The following is a 17,032-nucleotide window of genomic DNA, read 5'->3' as shown; positions in this document are numbered from 1 at the left end:
GCTCCCCATCACCACTATGGGGCAGCCACAGGGGGCATTCACCCCAGACAACTGGCACAAGGTACATTTTAAAAGCGGCCACCACCCAGTCGCCTCCCCAGACGACAACCCCACAGTCCCACTGCCTGACCTTCCTGGCTGGCTCAGTGTCATCCTGTCTGTGGCTCTGGGATCCTCCGAAGAGTCTCAGACCAGCTCCGGAGGGGCTGGGATGCCCCCTGCGCCCCTTGCCCCAGGACCCCCAGCATTAGCCTCCAGGTGCTGCTGAGCCTAGGGTCTGGCTGAGCCCCCTGGGAACCCACTGTACTTGGGTTTTGCTGCCGGCCTCTCCTCACTCGGTCCCCCAGAAGGGGCCCCTCGTGGCTTTTCTGGAGTCAGATGGGGTGGACATGGTGCCAGTTTATTGGCCTCTTCCTTGCATCGAGTGCCAGGCAGGCCATCTTGCTAGCTGCCTTCTCCTGCGGTGCTCCCCTATTTGCAGGCCCTCCTTTCACTGCCCAAGTCGAAGAATCCTTCTACAGCCAGAGCGCCACTCCCTGGAACCATGACAGCATTGGTGGAGGGCGGGCTGGACGAGTAGCAAAGAGGAGGGATGCGGCCATGCTTGCTTCGGGGCATGGGGGACATTCTGGTAAAGCCTAGCTGAGGGCAGAAAACAGAGAAGACGTAGAGATGGATCCCTCCAACTAGAGAGGACAGGGGGACAACTGAGACTGGTCACATGCCCAAGTGGGACAGAAGAGGTTGGAGTCCCTTTTGGCTGCATCTCATGGACAAGCCACTGAACCTGGTCCTGGAAAGGGGACACAGGAGTCACCCATCCTGGCAGGGGAGGGGCTAGGGGGACAGCGGGGGTGAGGAGGGCACCAGGGGGCCTTGACAAGTAGCAACAAGGAAGCTGAGGGTATCCAAAGCTCCGCTCCCGGTTGAGTGTGAGCTGGAGCCAGAGATGGAAGGCCAGGCCTAGAGGCCATGCACCCCCACCCCAGCCTCTCCTCCATGTTATTGCTGGGTGACAATTTTCTTTGAACCACTACTAGCAGGCCTGCAATCAACTGTCCTCAGAAAGGGGCCATTGTTTAAATGACTGCAGGATCCAGGAGCCAGCCCTGAATGCGCCAGCCTCTCATCTCCAACCACAGAGCTCACTTCCTTATCTTTGAGATTGGACGAGCCCAGGAGAGCCAAGACGGGAGGCAGGAGACTGCAGCCCTCAGCCCCCTGGCCTGCCTCCCTGAGAACTCGGGGCTCCTTCCTGGGAGGTGGTGGTCATTGGAGGTAGGGGGCCCAGGGGAAAAAGATGTCCAGACTCCAGCCCCGGGAGAGGAGCAGCAAGGGGAGCCCCCCCACCCCCTCGAAGCTGGACAGGGTAGAGGGATGCAGACCCCGGCTGCTGATGGCAGGAGGCAAAAGGCAACCAGACTGAGATTTGGAACGGTTGAGCTCTGTCTCCTGTCTGCAGAGGCTCTCCTGGAAATAAATAAGCGGCACAGGAGGCTCTCACACGCCCGAGATTAGGGCTAACTGATTCATGGCAAGAAAAACAAGAGTTGAATTCCTGGCGTGACTGTCTAATGCCGAATCAAATCAGGCCCCAGTGCCCCAGATAGGGGCTGACATGCAGCCGGCAGGAACAGCCTCGTCTGGGAGATGCTCCTAGTCACATGGCAGTGACTCTGACCCCCAAGACCAAAGCACAGGAGAAGGGAGAGGGACAAAGAAATATGTGAGAAAGACAAGGGTCATTTAGGTGGCCAGGATGGGACAGAGCCTCCGTGGAGACCTGCACGGTCCCACACGGCAGCCACAAGATTTCAGTCGTTGGAACTCAAAGACTCAGTGTGGAAAAAAAGATGTGAAATACCTCATCAGTGATTTTTTTTTTATCTTGATTAAAGCCACAATATTTTGGATACACTGTGTTAAATGAAATATACTTTTAAAAATCAATTTCATCTGCTTTTTACTTTTTTTAAAATGTGGCTACTCGAAAACTTAAAATTACACATGTGGCTTGGGCTTGCATTTGTGGCTCACACTAAGTTGACCCTTGAACAATGTGGGGGTTGGGGCGCCGACCTCCCCATGCAGTTGAAAATCTCTGTATAACTTTTGACTCTCCCCAAACTTAACTACTAACAGCCTACTGTTGACCAGAAGCCTTACCAGTAACAGAAATGGTTGCTCAATACATCTTCTGTGTGCGATACGTATTATAAACTGTATTCCCACAATGAAGAAAGCTAGAGAAAAGATGTCATTAAGAAAATCGTAAGGAAGAAAAAAATATATTTACAGCATTGGACTGTATTTACAAAAAATTTATAAAAAAAAAAAAAAAAGCAAGCCCCATATAAGTGGACCCATGCTTTTCAAGGGTTAACTGGACAACTGCACCAAACAGCCCTGGCCTAGAAGCTGGACAGCGTGCAGCAACTTTCAGCCTTCCCAGGCCTCGCCCTGCCACATCTCCTCCTTTTGAACCAGGCAGGAAGCCCAGGCCTGGCTCCCTGTCCTGCCCCTGGGGCCTCCCCTCGCCCGACACTGGCTTCCTCCTCTGTGGAGTGGGAGGTTGAGGCCACTGGTCCAGGGTCCCCCGCCGGCACCGTGCCAGCTAGGACTCCAAGTAGCAGCTTCTCACACCCCCTAGCCTGGAGCTGGTAGGCAGGCCGATGCGGGCCACTCACAGCTCATGGGGTGGGGGGCCAGAGCAGGCGAGTGATCGGGACTGAAAGCCGCCGAGCTGCCGGCCCCAAGGCCGCCATGCACGTGTGCAGCTAGGCGAAGGGTGGCAGCTTGCATAGCACACCAGGGCTTAAGCTACCACGGCTTGCCTATCTAGAGCACAAAAGGCAGGAAAAGGAGCTGGTTATTCCTTTTGGGGCTTTTACAGGGAGAGTATAGAGGAAGCAATTCAAACCAACCAACCAACCAACCCACCCTACTGTCAGGAGATCAGGGTCCCCCACACTAGACGGTGAGACAGAGGATTACGGGGTGACCTCAGGAGTCCTCAAGTCCCAAGTCTGCCTGAGAGGACAAGGTCAAGGCTGTTCCCCTCTAGGAGTGACTCCCTTTCCCTAGCCTTGGGGCACAGCGGCTGGCCCAGTCCCGCTGCGGGACCAGAGCCGGGACAGCCGCGTCTCTGGGCCACCACACAGCCTCAGGAGCTGCTGGGCCTTCCGGTCTCCCGGTCGCCCAAGGGCTCTGGGCCCTCCTGTGAAGTTCAGGTCTGCGGGCGGCGGCCAGGCCATCGCGGCACTCGCGAGCTCAGCCGCGGGAGGGAGTCACCCGGGTCGTACAGAAGCGGCAGGGGCTGACCTGCACTGAGCCCCGGTCACCGGTCTGAGGAAGGAAAAGGCTTATAAAACAAAGAACTGGGCACCTGGGTGGCTCAATTGGTTAAGCGACTGCCTTCGGCTCAGGTCATGATCCTGGAGTCCCGGGATCGAGTCCCATATCAGACTCCTTGCTTAGCAGGGGGTCTGCTTCTCCCTCTGATCCTCCCCCCTCTCATGTGCTCTCTCTCTCATTCTCTCTCTCAAATAAATAAATAAAATCTTTAAAAAAACAAAAAAAAACCCAAAGAACTAATAACAGTCTTCGTGGCTGAGGAGCAACGCTTCCTAATCAGTCTTTACAGCCAGGAAATTGGAAGCACGTGGGCAGCTCAGTGGACTCGGCTTGTTGTCCTGGTGATGCTGTTTAGACCCAGCAGGGCCTGGCCTGGGGAGGGCGGCAGAGAAAGGCGGTGGGGGCGCGCTGAGGGAAGGGAGGGCGCTGGGTGTCAGCGGAACGGGCCCCACCAACTCCCCGCACAGCAGCCCCGCCTCCTGGACACTGGGCTCCCGCTGTCCCCCTGTCCCCGGGGAGAGCTGCTCACTGTGGGGCTACGGCTGGAAGAGAGACTTCCCTAGTTCAGTCCTGGCCAGGCAGGAGCTCCCGCCGCGAGGCCCCAGGTCCCAGCCAGGATGTCGCGCCCGCCACAGGCGGCACTGGGCGGAGAAGCACGTGTTCTAATGCCGGCGCCGACCCGGAGGCGGGGAGGGGGGGCAGTGAAGGGAGGGAAATTCCTATTTGTCAGTCAGGTGCCTCTTAGGTACTAAGTAAACCCTTTGCACATTTTCCTTCTCACAGAGAAGCAGATGCCCCTTTTCTGGGTGAGGACCCCCACGCCCTCTCCATTCCACAGACAAGCCAGAGCTGACGGACATCACAGCTTTCGGGGACCGGTCACCTGCCTGTCGTACCTGCCCTGCCCCTTGCCAGAAGACCCCTGGGAAAAGCTCAGCCGAATAGAAGGGCTGTGGTTCTTTTCCAAGTGTGAGGAGTCCAGTGACTCCTCAGTCCACAGACTGAGCATGAGGACACATGCTGCAGTTAGTGGACGTGAAGAAACCATCTGCCGAAAATGGGGACTACCGCGAAGCCAGGCTCCCCCTTCCAACACCGTGAAAATCCCCACAGAGGGCACGGCCAAGGGGAAGGCAGGGCCCCGCCTGCTCGGCATTTCCTGCGGGTCCTGGCACCAGCAGGGAGCAGCTCATCGGACCGATGGGCTGTCACAATCCTGCCCCAAAACAAAAATAAAAACCAAACCTTAGATGCTGAGCTCACAGTCCCGTAAGAGCTCGGAAAGTTCAGACAAAAGGTTCTCATGAGTACTCCATCCGTATTCGTCATCTGAGATCACACTTCATCCACCCATACCGGCTAATAACACGGTGAACACCGCAGAGCCGGCCTGCGGCGGGGGTGGGGGGCCGTGCTCGCCCCTCGCGCAGCCCCGCCCGCGCCCCGCCTCTCACAGCCCGCGGACCGACAGGCTCGATTCTTCCAGCTGCTGCTGTCAGGATGCAGGCAGCATCCAATCTCTCTCTCTGCTTCGGAACATCGATAAATTTTACAGCTAAACCTGGTTTCTGTCTCTTCTGTAGCAACAACTGTCTTAGAAATAAAATTAGGCCCAACACATATTTTTGCTATCTTTGGGTGTTTTCCTAGACCTCTGAAGAGTCCAAGCTTGTGAAGGCTGCACAGCAACGTGTTTAGAATTCTGTGATTGGCTAGCTTTGGGGATTAATGATGCCAAGTGTGCAAAATCCATGCAGCCCCTACCTCGGCAGTCCCCAGGGTCAAGCATCCCCCGACGAGGGGGTGAGGCCATCACCTCAGTGGGAGGAGAGATCGGGATGGTCTCCAGCCGTGGCAGGGACAGGGCGCGCGACCACCACAGGCCGTCACCTCCCAGCCAGTGAAAGGCTCAGGCTGCCACCAGAGGAAGGAGATGGAACAAAGCCTGTCAGTGTTTCATTTCCAACAGGGGAATCCAAGAATTCTCAGCGTAAAGTAAAACCAGAGACAGTACCTCGAAACAACGCACATGGAAAGGAGAAAACACCCAGGAAACAGAGTGGTCAGAGCCCCTCTGGCCCCAGCTGCCTCAACGCTCCGTTTTTCCAAACAGAACCAACAGGGTTAGAGGCCACAAACTTGGCCACATTATGTCTTTCAATCTGATGTTCAGCATTATCTCCTGGTAATTTTCACCACTCATGTTTCTGCAAGTCAAGACCACCACCGCTCAACAGACAGGAAAATAAAAGCCCTTAGCACGGCAGCTGTAAGGCAGAGTCCGAAGTAAGCTTCTCCTCCTCTCTGGATTGGGGAGACAGAAGCCTCTTGCAGGGTCCAAGCCTGCTGAGCAAGCGTAGCTCATCCCAGGGAGGGATGGGAGCCCCAACTGCAGGAATGAGCACGGGAAGCAAAGTGAGTACCCGCATCCATCACTTACACCTCAAGACCGCACTCTTGTTCCACTGTGTGGCTACTGGCACTTTGTTCTGTCCATCTACCCAGCAAAACGTGCTGGCCCAAGGAGCGGCCCAGGGCTCGACTCTGAACCCATGGTCGTGAGCACTGCTCCCTGGCCTGAGGACATGATGGGGTCCTGCTTTTGGCGCAGTCTCCCGTGACAGTCTGTTTAATGTCCAGGGATCCTATGTGAAGGGATGTGCAAGCTAACCAGAGACCTTGGCCCTGCCAGGGCTGTCTTCTTGTGTAAACACGTGCTCTTAATACTAAACATGCCTTATTAACAGCCTCACTGGCTGACCACAGCCACTACCATGCACAGCAGCTCCCGGGGACACCAGGAGGAAGGGAATTTCTAGTGTGGCCACAGAAAGGAAAAGCTTAGGAAAGGTCAATCAGAATGACTGACTCTGGATTCCACCTCCCCACTGATGCCGGCACTCTAAAAGAGGAGGGGTAGGAAGGGCCATGAGCAAGACAGATGAGGGCAGAAGGAGCCACTGGCTCAGACAGGCTGGAGGGCTGCCTGCATGGGGGCCTGCCGCTGGGGGCCTGACCCAGCTGTGGCTGCAGCCGGTGGGCACAGAGAATGGGGCAAGGGAAGCACAGAACCTAGTCCACAGCCTGCTGTTGCCAAGCTGGGGAGCCAGGAAGAGGGCAAGGAAAAGGATAAAGACCCCCAGGGCTCCCTCAGCCCATCAGGGACACAGTCTTAAGCCTTCGGGACCAAATTCCAGGACCTCATGCTCAGGTCATCTGTGCTGTATCTTCAGAGGGAGGGAGGATAACCGCTGACTTGTATGGCACAGATGATAAAACTTTCTATTTAGAAACAAAATCAGGGGGCGCCTGGGTGGCTCAGTCGGTTAAACGTCTGCCTTTGGCTCAGGTCATGATCCTAGAGTCCTGGGATCGAGCCCCAAGTCGGGTCCCTGCTCAGTGGAGAGTCTGCTTCTCCCTCTCTCTCTCTCAAATAAATAAAAAACCTTTAAAAATAAATAAATAAAATAAAAACAAAATCAGCTTCCTAAGGCTCTTTGACCCAAAGCAAATCCTGGGGGGAGGAGAGATCACAATCTGAGCATCTGGAGTCCTTGACAACATTCAATTCTAACGAAGAAGTCTGATTTGTCTTCCTGTCTTCTAACTTCTGGCAACTCCCCCCTCTGTAGTTCCCTGGGAAAACAAGAGGCATGTCCGTGCCCACAGTGGGTCCAGCTTGAAATAATGTTCTCAGGTCTTTAACCACCCAGCCTTCCCTTCAAGCTGCTCTAATCAGCTCCAGGTTTACGCCACACTGAAGCCAACATTTCCCTCTGTGGCTTCGCTTTCCTACGGGGCAAGTGAGTTTCCACCTCCAAAGGGATTCAGAGGTTTCAGATACATCTCATGTCTAAATCACTTTTATTGCTCGCTTTCTTTCACTGCTTTTGGGACTTCTATTATTGATGCTATGATAGAAAAAGGGTCACTAAAGGAAAAACTTAAAAACGAAATCCGGGGAGGGGCGCCTGGGTGGCTCAGATGGTTAAGCATCTGCTTTTGGCTCAGGTCAAGATCTCCAGGTCCTGGGATCGAGCCCCTCATCGGGCTCCCTGCTCAGCAGGAAGTCTGCTTTTTCCTCTCCCCGTGCTTGTGTGCTCTCTCAAATGAATAAAATCTTTAAAAAAAAAAAAAGGAAATTGGGGGCACCTGGCTGGCTCAGTCTGTAGAGCACGTGACTCTTGATCTCGGGGTCATGAGTGTGAGCCCCACATTAGGCGTAGAGCTTACTTTAAAAAAAAGGAAATTGATTTAAATATAATCTATGGCATCTAAAAATTTCAGATTTAGAAAGTGCCTCTAATTCTCCCTTAACTGGCCTCAGACACACCCAAGCTGCCAGATGTCAGGGGACACCCGACAGGACAGGATCGAGCAACAAGGTCCCTAGGAGGGCGCTGGGACCAGATGTGAGAGCATGTAAAAAAATGGGCACAGTCTCCAGCATCTTTGCCTTTTTAATATAAGATTTGTTTTCATCATTTCTGAGTGTAACACATTTCTTCTAAAAATAGAGCTCTTTGCTTGTTCTGAAACTTCACTCCCACTTGGAGGTGACAGGGCGTAAGGCTGACCGTAGCTGTGGGGCGGCGCTGCCAGCAGTCCCTGGCCACAGACTCTTCACGGGACTCGGGGTGCTCACGGCGAGGAGGAGTCCACTGCAAATCCGCGGTACTGAAGAAACACGACAGAAAGTTCCGAGCTCCCATCCATGCCTGGCGTGGACCCACCCGAGCACGGCTCCCACAGGCCACGGGGCCAGATGGCAGCGGCCCTTCCCCCAGGAGGTGCGGATAGAGGGATCCCGCACACATCCACCAGAAGACGGCAGGGTCCCCCTTCTAGCACACCGGTTAATAACGGCAAGTGCACAAACACACAAGACATAGGGACGCAGGGCTGAGGACGTTACACTCCTGCCCGGGGCCAATGCAGACCTGGATTTAATATCATGGAACTTGCTGGGGTTTTCTCACAACACAGATGAAGAGTGAGAATCTCCCCTTGCCCCCAAGAAGAGCCTGGTTAGCTCCTGAATCCAAAGATGCCCTTGATGTATCCAGTGAGGCCACTCTTGGTCTTCTGCTCCAACTTGTCCTCAAGAGGTGGGAAAGCCACATGGTTGAGGGCCAGGTCAAAGAACAAAGGCTTGCAAGGGATGGGCTGGAATCCCGGCGGGAAGTGCACGAGGTTGGCTTGCTTGGTGACGAGGGAGGGGTCCAGGCAGAATGTCTCAAACCGTTCGACCAGAGGCTGGGAGTCAAACCAAAGGGAGGAACCCAGGAGTTAATCACTGACCACCCGTGGAACACGCACTACGTGCTGAGCACCCAGTTCAGAGCCTACATGGGCTTCCTCGCTTGATCCCCACCAATCTCCTACAAGGGTGTCATCACGTCCCCACCTCATAGCTGAAAGTCACCGAAACCTAGAGAGGTGGAGAGCGGCATGGGCCAGGCCAGGGGCACAGGCGTACTGGGCGTCCCAGGCCAAGCTCCTAGCCAGCTGCGCCTCACAGCCCAAGTTCCTAAGCTCCTTATCTGGGGCCAGCTAGCTGACATGAGCAAACCTTATACAAGCAGCTGTGACGTCTCTGAGCAGAAGGGAGGCAAACAGGGGGTTTGCTTAGAGATGAAGCGTTGTCTGTTCTACAACTGAGCACACATTTCTAGTGAGTTATGAATTCTACTCTTTATTCCTCAAAAGCTGCATCCCAGACATACCTTGTTGTCCTTGACTTGGGAGGAAGTCTCCGTTTGGTGGGAGTCACTTGCATCTGAAAGTTGCACAGGGATTCAGTAAGAACAGGAACTTAACACGATATAGTCACAAATGACACCTATCACATGTATGGGTTCTAAATCCCAAGAGCAAAGGCAGCAACACGTGGGGAAGTTATAGCCCTTTCCTTCCTGGGCCGAGGTCTAAGCAGCGCCGACAAACAGACGATAAACCCCAGAAGCAACATTGTCAGGCCAGTGGAGCCCCGACGGTTGTACGAAAAATACTATTAGGGAGGAGGAACCTCGGAACTGGTTCTCTAAATTCTTCCACACAGGAGCGCCCAGGGGGCTCACTGGGTCAAGCATCTGCTTTCTGCTCAGATCATGATCCTGGAGTCCCAGGATCGAGCCCCACATGGGGCTCCCTGCTCAGTGGGGAGCCTGCTTCTCTCTCTACCCCTCTCCCTGCTTGTGCTCACTCTCTTGCTCTCCCTCAAATAAATAAAATCTTAAAAAATAAATAAGTAGGGGCGCCTGGGTGGCTCCGTTGTTAAGCGTCTGCCTTCGGCTCGGGTCATGGTCCCAGGGTCCTGGGATTGGGCCCCGCATCGGGCTCCCTGCTCTGTGGGGAGCCTGCTTCTCCCTCTTCTACTCCCCCTGCTTGTTCCCTCTCTCGCTGTGTCTCTGTCAAATAAATAAATAAAATCTTAAAAAAAAGTAAGTAAATTCTTCCACACAGTTTGATGCCTTCATGTGGCAGAAATAATGGCAGAAAAAAAAAATCTTACAGATTAACTAGAACAGGAGTGTAGGGGGCAGGAGAGGGGAGGTATACCAGCGAAGGAAATTTGGGAACATGTCACAAGAGGAGGCAAGTGGCTCACCAAGGATGGCGGCTGCCTGCAGAGAACACTTCTCTGACCTCACTTGCGTGATGAGCTCTTGCACGTCGGGCAGGTCCTGTAATGATTCAGAAAAACATGTACTCATGAGCCAGAGCCGGGCCAGACAAGTGTGCCAAACTAAGCTGAGCTAAGTGATCCCACCACTATTTCCACAGGATTTTAGACTTTATAAACAGTTTACTGTATTTAAAAAACAAAACAAAACAAAAAACGCTAGCCTGCTAGCTCCGATGATAGAGCATGTGACTCTTAATCTCAGGGTCGTGAGGTCAAGCCCCACAGTGGGCGTGGAGCCTACTTAAAAAAACAAAATGGGCACCTGGGTGGCTCAGTTAGGCGTCTGCCTTCGGTTCAGATCGGGCTCCCTGCTCAGCGGGGACCCGCTTCTCCCTCTGCCCCTCCTCCTGCTCCTCTCTCTCTCACTCGCTCTATCAAATAAATAAAATCTTAAAAAAAAAAAAAGGCACTAACTTGTTTCAGACAGGAAAAGTGATGCCTTAGCTTAAGTAATAATGCCTGGAGACAGTAGCGAGGATAATATTATGAATAAGCATATCACATGCTACATGCATGATGGGCCAGGTGCCTTTTGAGCAGTTCACACAATTGCTAATTCCATTTTCGTAATAATCCTGAATTCATCTGTACTCCACTTTAGAGGAGGAGACTGAAGCACAAAGGGGCCCCATGGCAGGCTGCAGTCTCCCACCTGGCAAAATCCGAAAAGATCTGAACCCCTCCCGCCTCTATTCTCAGACTTAGAGGTCAGACAGGGATTTGTAAACGCCTCTTCCTGTCTCCTGGGATAATCGTCCACACAGTCCGCCTCTACATCCCGGGGCCAAGGTCACCCCATCATTACGCTGCCACCATGCTGGTCACATACCCCCTCACCGACTCCTTCCCATCCCCACCTTCCCTCGAGGACCTCCTCCTTCCCATCCCCACCTTCCCTCGAGGACCTCCTCCTTCCCGCAGGCAAGTCTGTGTGGCTCTGAAGGCAGAAGCCTGGTGTGTATGTTATCCCGGAACCCAGTGCTGTTCTGAGGGAACAGGTGAACGCCCACAGAGCAGTGGCTCCCGCGCCAGCCTGCCCAGGGCAACCCCGGCTGGCCTTCCCGAACGGTCTCCACTAGTAAACAAACGCGCCTGGGTTCCCTGGGCCAGTTGGTGCTTCGATCCCCACATCATTACAGCAGTCCACAGCTTAAAAAGCCAGCTGTCATTCAACAAGCAGCAAAACGAACCAAACCACCAAGTACTTTCCATCAGCAGGTAAGCTTTGAGGTATACCCAGATTGCCTGGGGGGGTTGCTAAAAGGCAGATTTTGACTCAGTAGGCCTGGAGCAGGGCCTGGGAGTCTGCGTTTCTAACAAGTTCCAAATGCTGCTGCTGGTGCAGGCACGCTTTGTGGGGAAAGGCTTCATCACTGGCTCTCAACTCGGCTGCATATCACAATCAGTGAGGGGCTTTACAAAATCCCAATGCGCACCCCAGACCCTACAGGGATCAGAACCAGAATCTGGGAATCTGGGGGGATGGGACTCAGACAGCCATCTTTTAAAAATCTTTCCAGGTGACTGTAACATGTAGCCAAATCTGAGAACAGTACTTCAAGTTTATTTTAACCAGAGGAATGGCTTTCCTTCTTAGTACCCGAGTCCATCTCAGGCCTGGAAGCGCTCAGGGCCGCACCACACCCGCAGCTGGCCAGGGAGGATGGGCCTGAGGTCGTCTCACTGCATAGCTTCCCTGGGCGTGGGGGCAAGGAGCAGTGCCACACCTTTAAGCTGTTCCTGAAGGCCCTGGCGTCAGAATTTACTTCGTTTGCGTACTTCAGGACTCGGTCATACAGGACAAGGGCTTCGCTCCACTTCTTCACCAACACATAGGACTGAGCAATGAAAAAACACCTGGCGGGGAAAGGAAAGAACCAGAATATTCTAGAAGATCAAGGCTTTCCTTGAAGTTTAGGCTCAATTTTAGATTTGGAAACAGGCTTCTTAACCTCAGGATCAGTGCAGGGAAGACCCCGACATTCTCCATGCCCCGGCTTGCCAGGCTACCCTCCACTCTTCCCTGCGCTGTGCACGTCCCACACTGTAACAGACCCACCGTCTTCTACTTACCGTCTGACTCTGCGGCTCCCAAAGGCACATGGTGGAAGCCGGGACAGGCCCCGAGGAGGAATGCTGCCCAAATATGAGTCCCACCCACCGCCCACACATCCAGCCAGCTCGCTCATCCTTGCTCACCTCTTTTTCAAAAACCAAACCCAAGAATCCTCTTGCTAATGCAAACTATTCCACTGGGGTCAAAAGAGCCTGAGGGCTGCTGGTCCCTGACAGAACACGGGCCAGGAAGAGGGCTAACAAGAGCGAAGATGTGGCATGCCAGAGAGTAAGAGAGTGCTGGGGTGTGACGGCCGGGGGGATGGGGGGTGGGGTGGGCAATTACACACCCGGCTCTATTTTGCCATTCTGTCCTCACCCCTCTCCTGCTCCACACAGCCCACCTTCAAGTTACAAATAACACGATTCATTTAAAAACAAAAACAAAAAACGGAGCCTTAGCTTTCTCCTAATTCAGTTCAGATTCCACTCTGGTTCTGTTAACTAACACCTTTTCCTACACTTGTTCCTTTTCCACCAGGAGGAAGGAGGGAAGAGGAGGGAAAAGACCTTAACGTGTACCCCCCACCTCCTCCACCCTATCCAAAGAGCAAATGAGGTACACTGGAAACTCCCAGCCAGTACCTTTAGCAAAGGCTTCCCTTGAACATGCTGGGCTGACCGTTCTGACCATCGGAAAGGTAACCATACAGCCAACGACCCAATCTTCTGGAGTCCGGTCCATGCTCCCAAGACTTACAGAGCCAGCGGGCAGCATAGGAGAACTCCATCCGCCTCATGGGACCTTACCTATAAGCCTTAAACACCAGTGTCTTGAGGCCTATCTCTTTCTGGAAGGCTCGGTCCTCCTCTAACCCAGGAAGCTGAAGCAATTCCACCAGATTCTGCATGAGAGATACAACAAGAGAACTCACGAAGAGCAGGCTTCAGACTGGGTTTTTGACAGGAGACCTTGTAAAAACACACACAGGCAAAAGGAGAGCCCAGGCCAGCAATAACGGGAAGGTCTGTGAGGAGTGGCCTGGCAGCAGCCCCACCTAGTGTCACCACCACCCCCTCTCTGCTACCGAAAGCCTGTTTGTCCTTTATGACTCCATTCACACCTCACCTCCTTCCGAGACTTCTCAGACCAAGTCAACTAGAGGGAATCTCTTGGTCTGATCTTTCATTTCAGAGTGGCCCTCTGTTTGGCAGCTCCCATAGATGCCTGGATGGTATGCATGTGTCTCTCATTCTTACAGACCAACCCCCAGTGCGCCAAGACAGTGTGGCCTCAGGTCTCAGAAGGCCCACAGCACGTGGGAGAGGATCTTGCACAGGCGAGGCGCTCAGGGAACACCCGAGGGCTTGCTGGCCTCTCTGCACCAACACGTCGAGCATCGCGGCTCATGGCTGAGAACAAGGCCTCTCTTCCTGAGCCACTAACAGCTGCTGCTGGTCCCAGCCCCTTCGCTACGCAAAGCTAAGTCATTCTGTGTCTGCGAAGGACAGGCCCTGCTTCCCCAGTCCTCGAGGGTCACCTGCAGAATGATGTCATAGAGCCGGATGAGGTCCTGGGGCCGCGGGGAGCGCTTGCTGTCATCTTCCGGCTGCTGCTGTAGCGCCTTCTGCAGCCCCTTGGCCATGTTCTCGTTCCGCCTGACAGCCGTCGACAACTTGATGTAAGTCAGGTAGCTGGAATGTACCACACGTCAGCTCAGGTTATGCTCAGGGAAGCTGGCGTTCTGAGAAGAGCACTGGACCACAAGTTGGGACTGACCTAGGGGAAGGGCGTGGGGGCGAGGGCGTCACACAGCAGGGCCATTTGACCTGGGCCTCAACTCTGGCTGCTATTCGGTGGTAGATCTGCAGGGGGCTGGTATGAGACCTTATGACAAATCTGATTTTAGTTTGAATTATATCCTCTGTTTCTGTCTTAAAGAACCCCAAAGCTACTGACTTCAGAGGTCACTGTTAGTCCTTGAGATGATCCATGGATGGCAAACCCGTTCCTGGAACAAGGATCAGTTAACTGCCTGGCCCACATGACAAGGATCCTGAGCTCCTACTCATCTGATGACCTTCTCTTCTCAGAAGATACTAAGGGACGCTCTCTTTGGACGGTTACGCGGATGGATCCGGGGGCATCGGGGCATCACAGTTTGAAGGTTTTCTGAGCCCTGTTAAAGCTCTCAGAGTCTTTTCAAGGTTAGGAAGTTGGATCAACTCCTGATTCTGACTCTCTGTGGCTGTTAACTACAAACATGTGCCTTAACCTCCTGGGCCTCGGCTTTCTCACAGGACTGCTGAATACAAGACATTAAATGGTCATTCTTGCTCGACATTCACATAATATCTAATTCCCTCATGTAGATTAAGGTACAGGGAAGTGTTTTTACAAAAAAGGAGGGGTTGGGGAATGGCTGAAAATTACCAGGTTCATGAAAAAAGTTACAAGCAGTAACTAAGGAATGAAGATTTCAAGGTCACATGGGGTAGAGAATCTAGTGAGAAGTGCACTTTTTCCCAAGTCATTTTACTTCTCCCCACAAAGTTCCAAAACTGTCACTCTTCCTTCCACCCCTCTTCAGGGTGAACAGAATGATCCACACCTTTAAAACAAAATTAAACTTAACCAGGTGATTTAAAAATGTATATGAAAGAGCAAAGAGACAGAAAGAGTCCACCTGTGTCTGAGAAAAAACCTGCTGGGGGGCTTGCTCCACCAGACACCAAGACTCAAGTCATAGGCATTCACTGTGCTGGTGCAAGTACAGAAAATAAATCAGCAGAGCAGAAGAGCATCAGAAAAGAGCATGAGAGGGGAAAACGGGCTGCATGCCGGACGGAGCTGGCACCGCAGGTGAGTGGGGAAAGGACGGTGCAGTCCATAAACTGCACCCGAACAATCCATCATCCTCACACAAAAAGGTGAAGGAGATCCTTACACCACACTCAAAAATAAACTCCAGAGAGAATCAAACTGGAGTTGAAACTGAACTTAAATGTAAAGGGGATGACAGAAAACATTCGGAACACAGAGGAGAGTAATTTTCGGAGCCTGGCAAAAGGAAAGCAGTTACCTCCGGAAGAGAAAGAGGAATAACCAGCGTGGGGCCAAAGGGAGTTTCAAAGTTACTAGTTGTATTCTTATTCTTAATGTATAAAATTTAAAGTTATATGTATAATAGGATAACATACAAACGCAATATATAGACTCCTATGTGATAAAACCTGCATATGTACGTTAGTATTATTCGCTATATAATAAATCAGAAAATAAAATGCACGTAAACATTATATATACTCTTTCATTCCAAGGATATATTTTACTACAGTGCTAAACAGTAAAAAAAAATTATAGCCCTTACCTATGCAGGTATTGAAGATTAGAGACCTTCCCCGACTCCCCTTCAAGGGTATAATCTCTCTGTTTCTGTGGAAAGCAATAAAGGAAAAGATAAAACAGCTGATCCCGCCCTTAGCTCTGACCACCTCATTCCATGGTGTGGTCTCCAAAGTGCCTGGGAACACAGGCTCTAGTAAATCAGGGGTCCTGAAATATCAAAGACCCCCTGGGCATATTCTAGAACAAGGCCACACAGTTGTCACCAGCATCTAAAAACTGGACTTAAGTAGGAGAGTTCAGAGAATGGCCAGTCAGGTTTCCTGTCCACTGGTCCCGTGTCCAGACCCAAAGCATGAACAGCAGACAGTCCACAGCCCATGGCACCATTTTCGGGTTTGTGCCTTCGACCCACATTCTGAGATCTAACCCCTTAGGCTGTCAGCTCAGCCTTTTGTGGTTGGTTGAACAATGGCTCCTAAAGATGCATACGTCCTAATTCCAGGACTTGTGAAGGTGTTACCTCACATGGTTCAAGATGGGATGAAGTTAAGGATCTCTTAATTAGCTTGGATTATCCAGGTGGGACCAGTATAATTATAGGTTCCTTCTAAGAGGGAGGCAGGAGGGCCGGTGACAGACAGAAGGTATTGGGACTGAAGCAGAAGTCAGAGAGAAGTGAAGGTGCTAAGCTGCTGGCTCTGAACATGGAGGAAGGGGCCACAAGACAAGAAGTGTAGGTGGCCTCTAGAAGTCAGAAAATGCATTCTCTGGAATGCTAGAAATGGATTCCTCCCTTAGAACTTCCAAAGGAGGGGTGCCTGGGTGGTTCAGTCGGTTAAATGTCCAACTCTTGGCTTTGGCTCAGGTCGTGATCTTAGGGTCGTGGGATCGAGCCCTGCGTCGGGCTCCACGCTTAGCGTGGAGTCTGCTTAAGATTCTTTCCCTCTCTCCCTCAGCCCCTCGCTCTGCTCGAGTTCTCTCTCTCCCCCTCTAAAATAAATAAAATTTAAAAAAATAATTAAAAAAACCCTTGCAAAGGAATGCAGTCCTATGAACTTTTTTTTTTTTTAAAGATTTTATTTATCTGACAGAGAGAGACACAGCGAGAGGGAACACAAGTAGGGGGAATGGGAGAGGGAGAAGCAGGCTTCCTGCTGAGCAAGGAGCCAGAAGTGGGACGACCTGAGCCAAAGGCAGACACCTAATGGCTAAGCCACCCAGGGGCCCCGCTATGAACCTTTTTTAGATTAACAACCACCCAGGGGCGCCTGGGTGGCTCAGTTGTTAGGCATCTGCCTTTGGCTCAGGTCATGATCCCAGGGTCCTGGGATCGAGCCCCGCGTCGGGCTCCCTGCTCATGGAGTTGGAACTGCACTTGTTAAACCAATGGGCTCTCAAGCAGGGTGCACACGACCCGAAGAGTGGGGTATAAGAAGAAAATCAGAACTTCTATTTTTCTCATTTCTACTGAATAAAGTATATAATTTATAAATAAATGTATCAGAGGTACATGCTGAATTCTACTTATGGGTTGCATTATCATGAAAGTTTGCAGCCCACTGCTCTAGACCTGGGAGATGGGATCT

At 52.3% G+C, this 17,032-nt stretch overlaps 1 protein-coding gene and 1 long non-coding RNA gene across 2 annotated transcripts in view; both read right to left on the bottom strand.

Moving 5' to 3' along the window:
• Window positions 1–68: 68 nt before the first annotated feature.
• Window positions 69–6,765, bottom strand: LOC118024248. The gene is made up of 3 exons (XR_004683053.1): window positions 4,600–6,765; window positions 2,167–2,243; window positions 69–642 (listed from the first exon to the last, which is right to left on the bottom strand). It is a non-coding gene; the product is annotated as an uncharacterized LOC118024248 (long non-coding RNA).
• Window positions 6,766–7,796: 1,031 nt separating this feature from the next.
• Window positions 7,797–17,032, bottom strand: part of SRP68 (signal recognition particle 68) — a 30,340-nt gene continuing 21,104 nt past the window's right edge. Inside the window, exons 10-16 of the mRNA XM_035025970.1 lie at window positions 15,469–15,533; window positions 13,639–13,792; window positions 12,908–13,002; window positions 11,770–11,899; window positions 9,965–10,040; window positions 9,081–9,133; window positions 7,797–8,610 (exon numbers count right to left, since the gene is read on the bottom strand). Of these exons, the coding sequence (XP_034881861.1) occupies window positions 8,383–8,610; window positions 9,081–9,133; window positions 9,965–10,040; window positions 11,770–11,899; window positions 12,908–13,002; window positions 13,639–13,792; window positions 15,469–15,533 (801 nt within the window). The 3' untranslated portion in view covers window positions 7,797–8,382. The remainder of the gene's footprint in view (window positions 8,611–9,080; window positions 9,134–9,964; window positions 10,041–11,769; window positions 11,900–12,907; window positions 13,003–13,638; window positions 13,793–15,468; window positions 15,534–17,032) is intronic.

The sequence above is a fragment of the Mirounga leonina genome, unplaced genomic scaffold (assembly GCF_011800145.1).
Source record: "Mirounga leonina isolate KUSES-001 unplaced genomic scaffold, KU_Mleo_1.0 Mir_197, whole genome shotgun sequence".
NCBI classification, from domain to species: domain Eukaryota; kingdom Metazoa; phylum Chordata; class Mammalia; order Carnivora; family Phocidae; genus Mirounga; species Mirounga leonina.
This window is presented reverse-complemented; position numbering and strand designations above follow the sequence as displayed.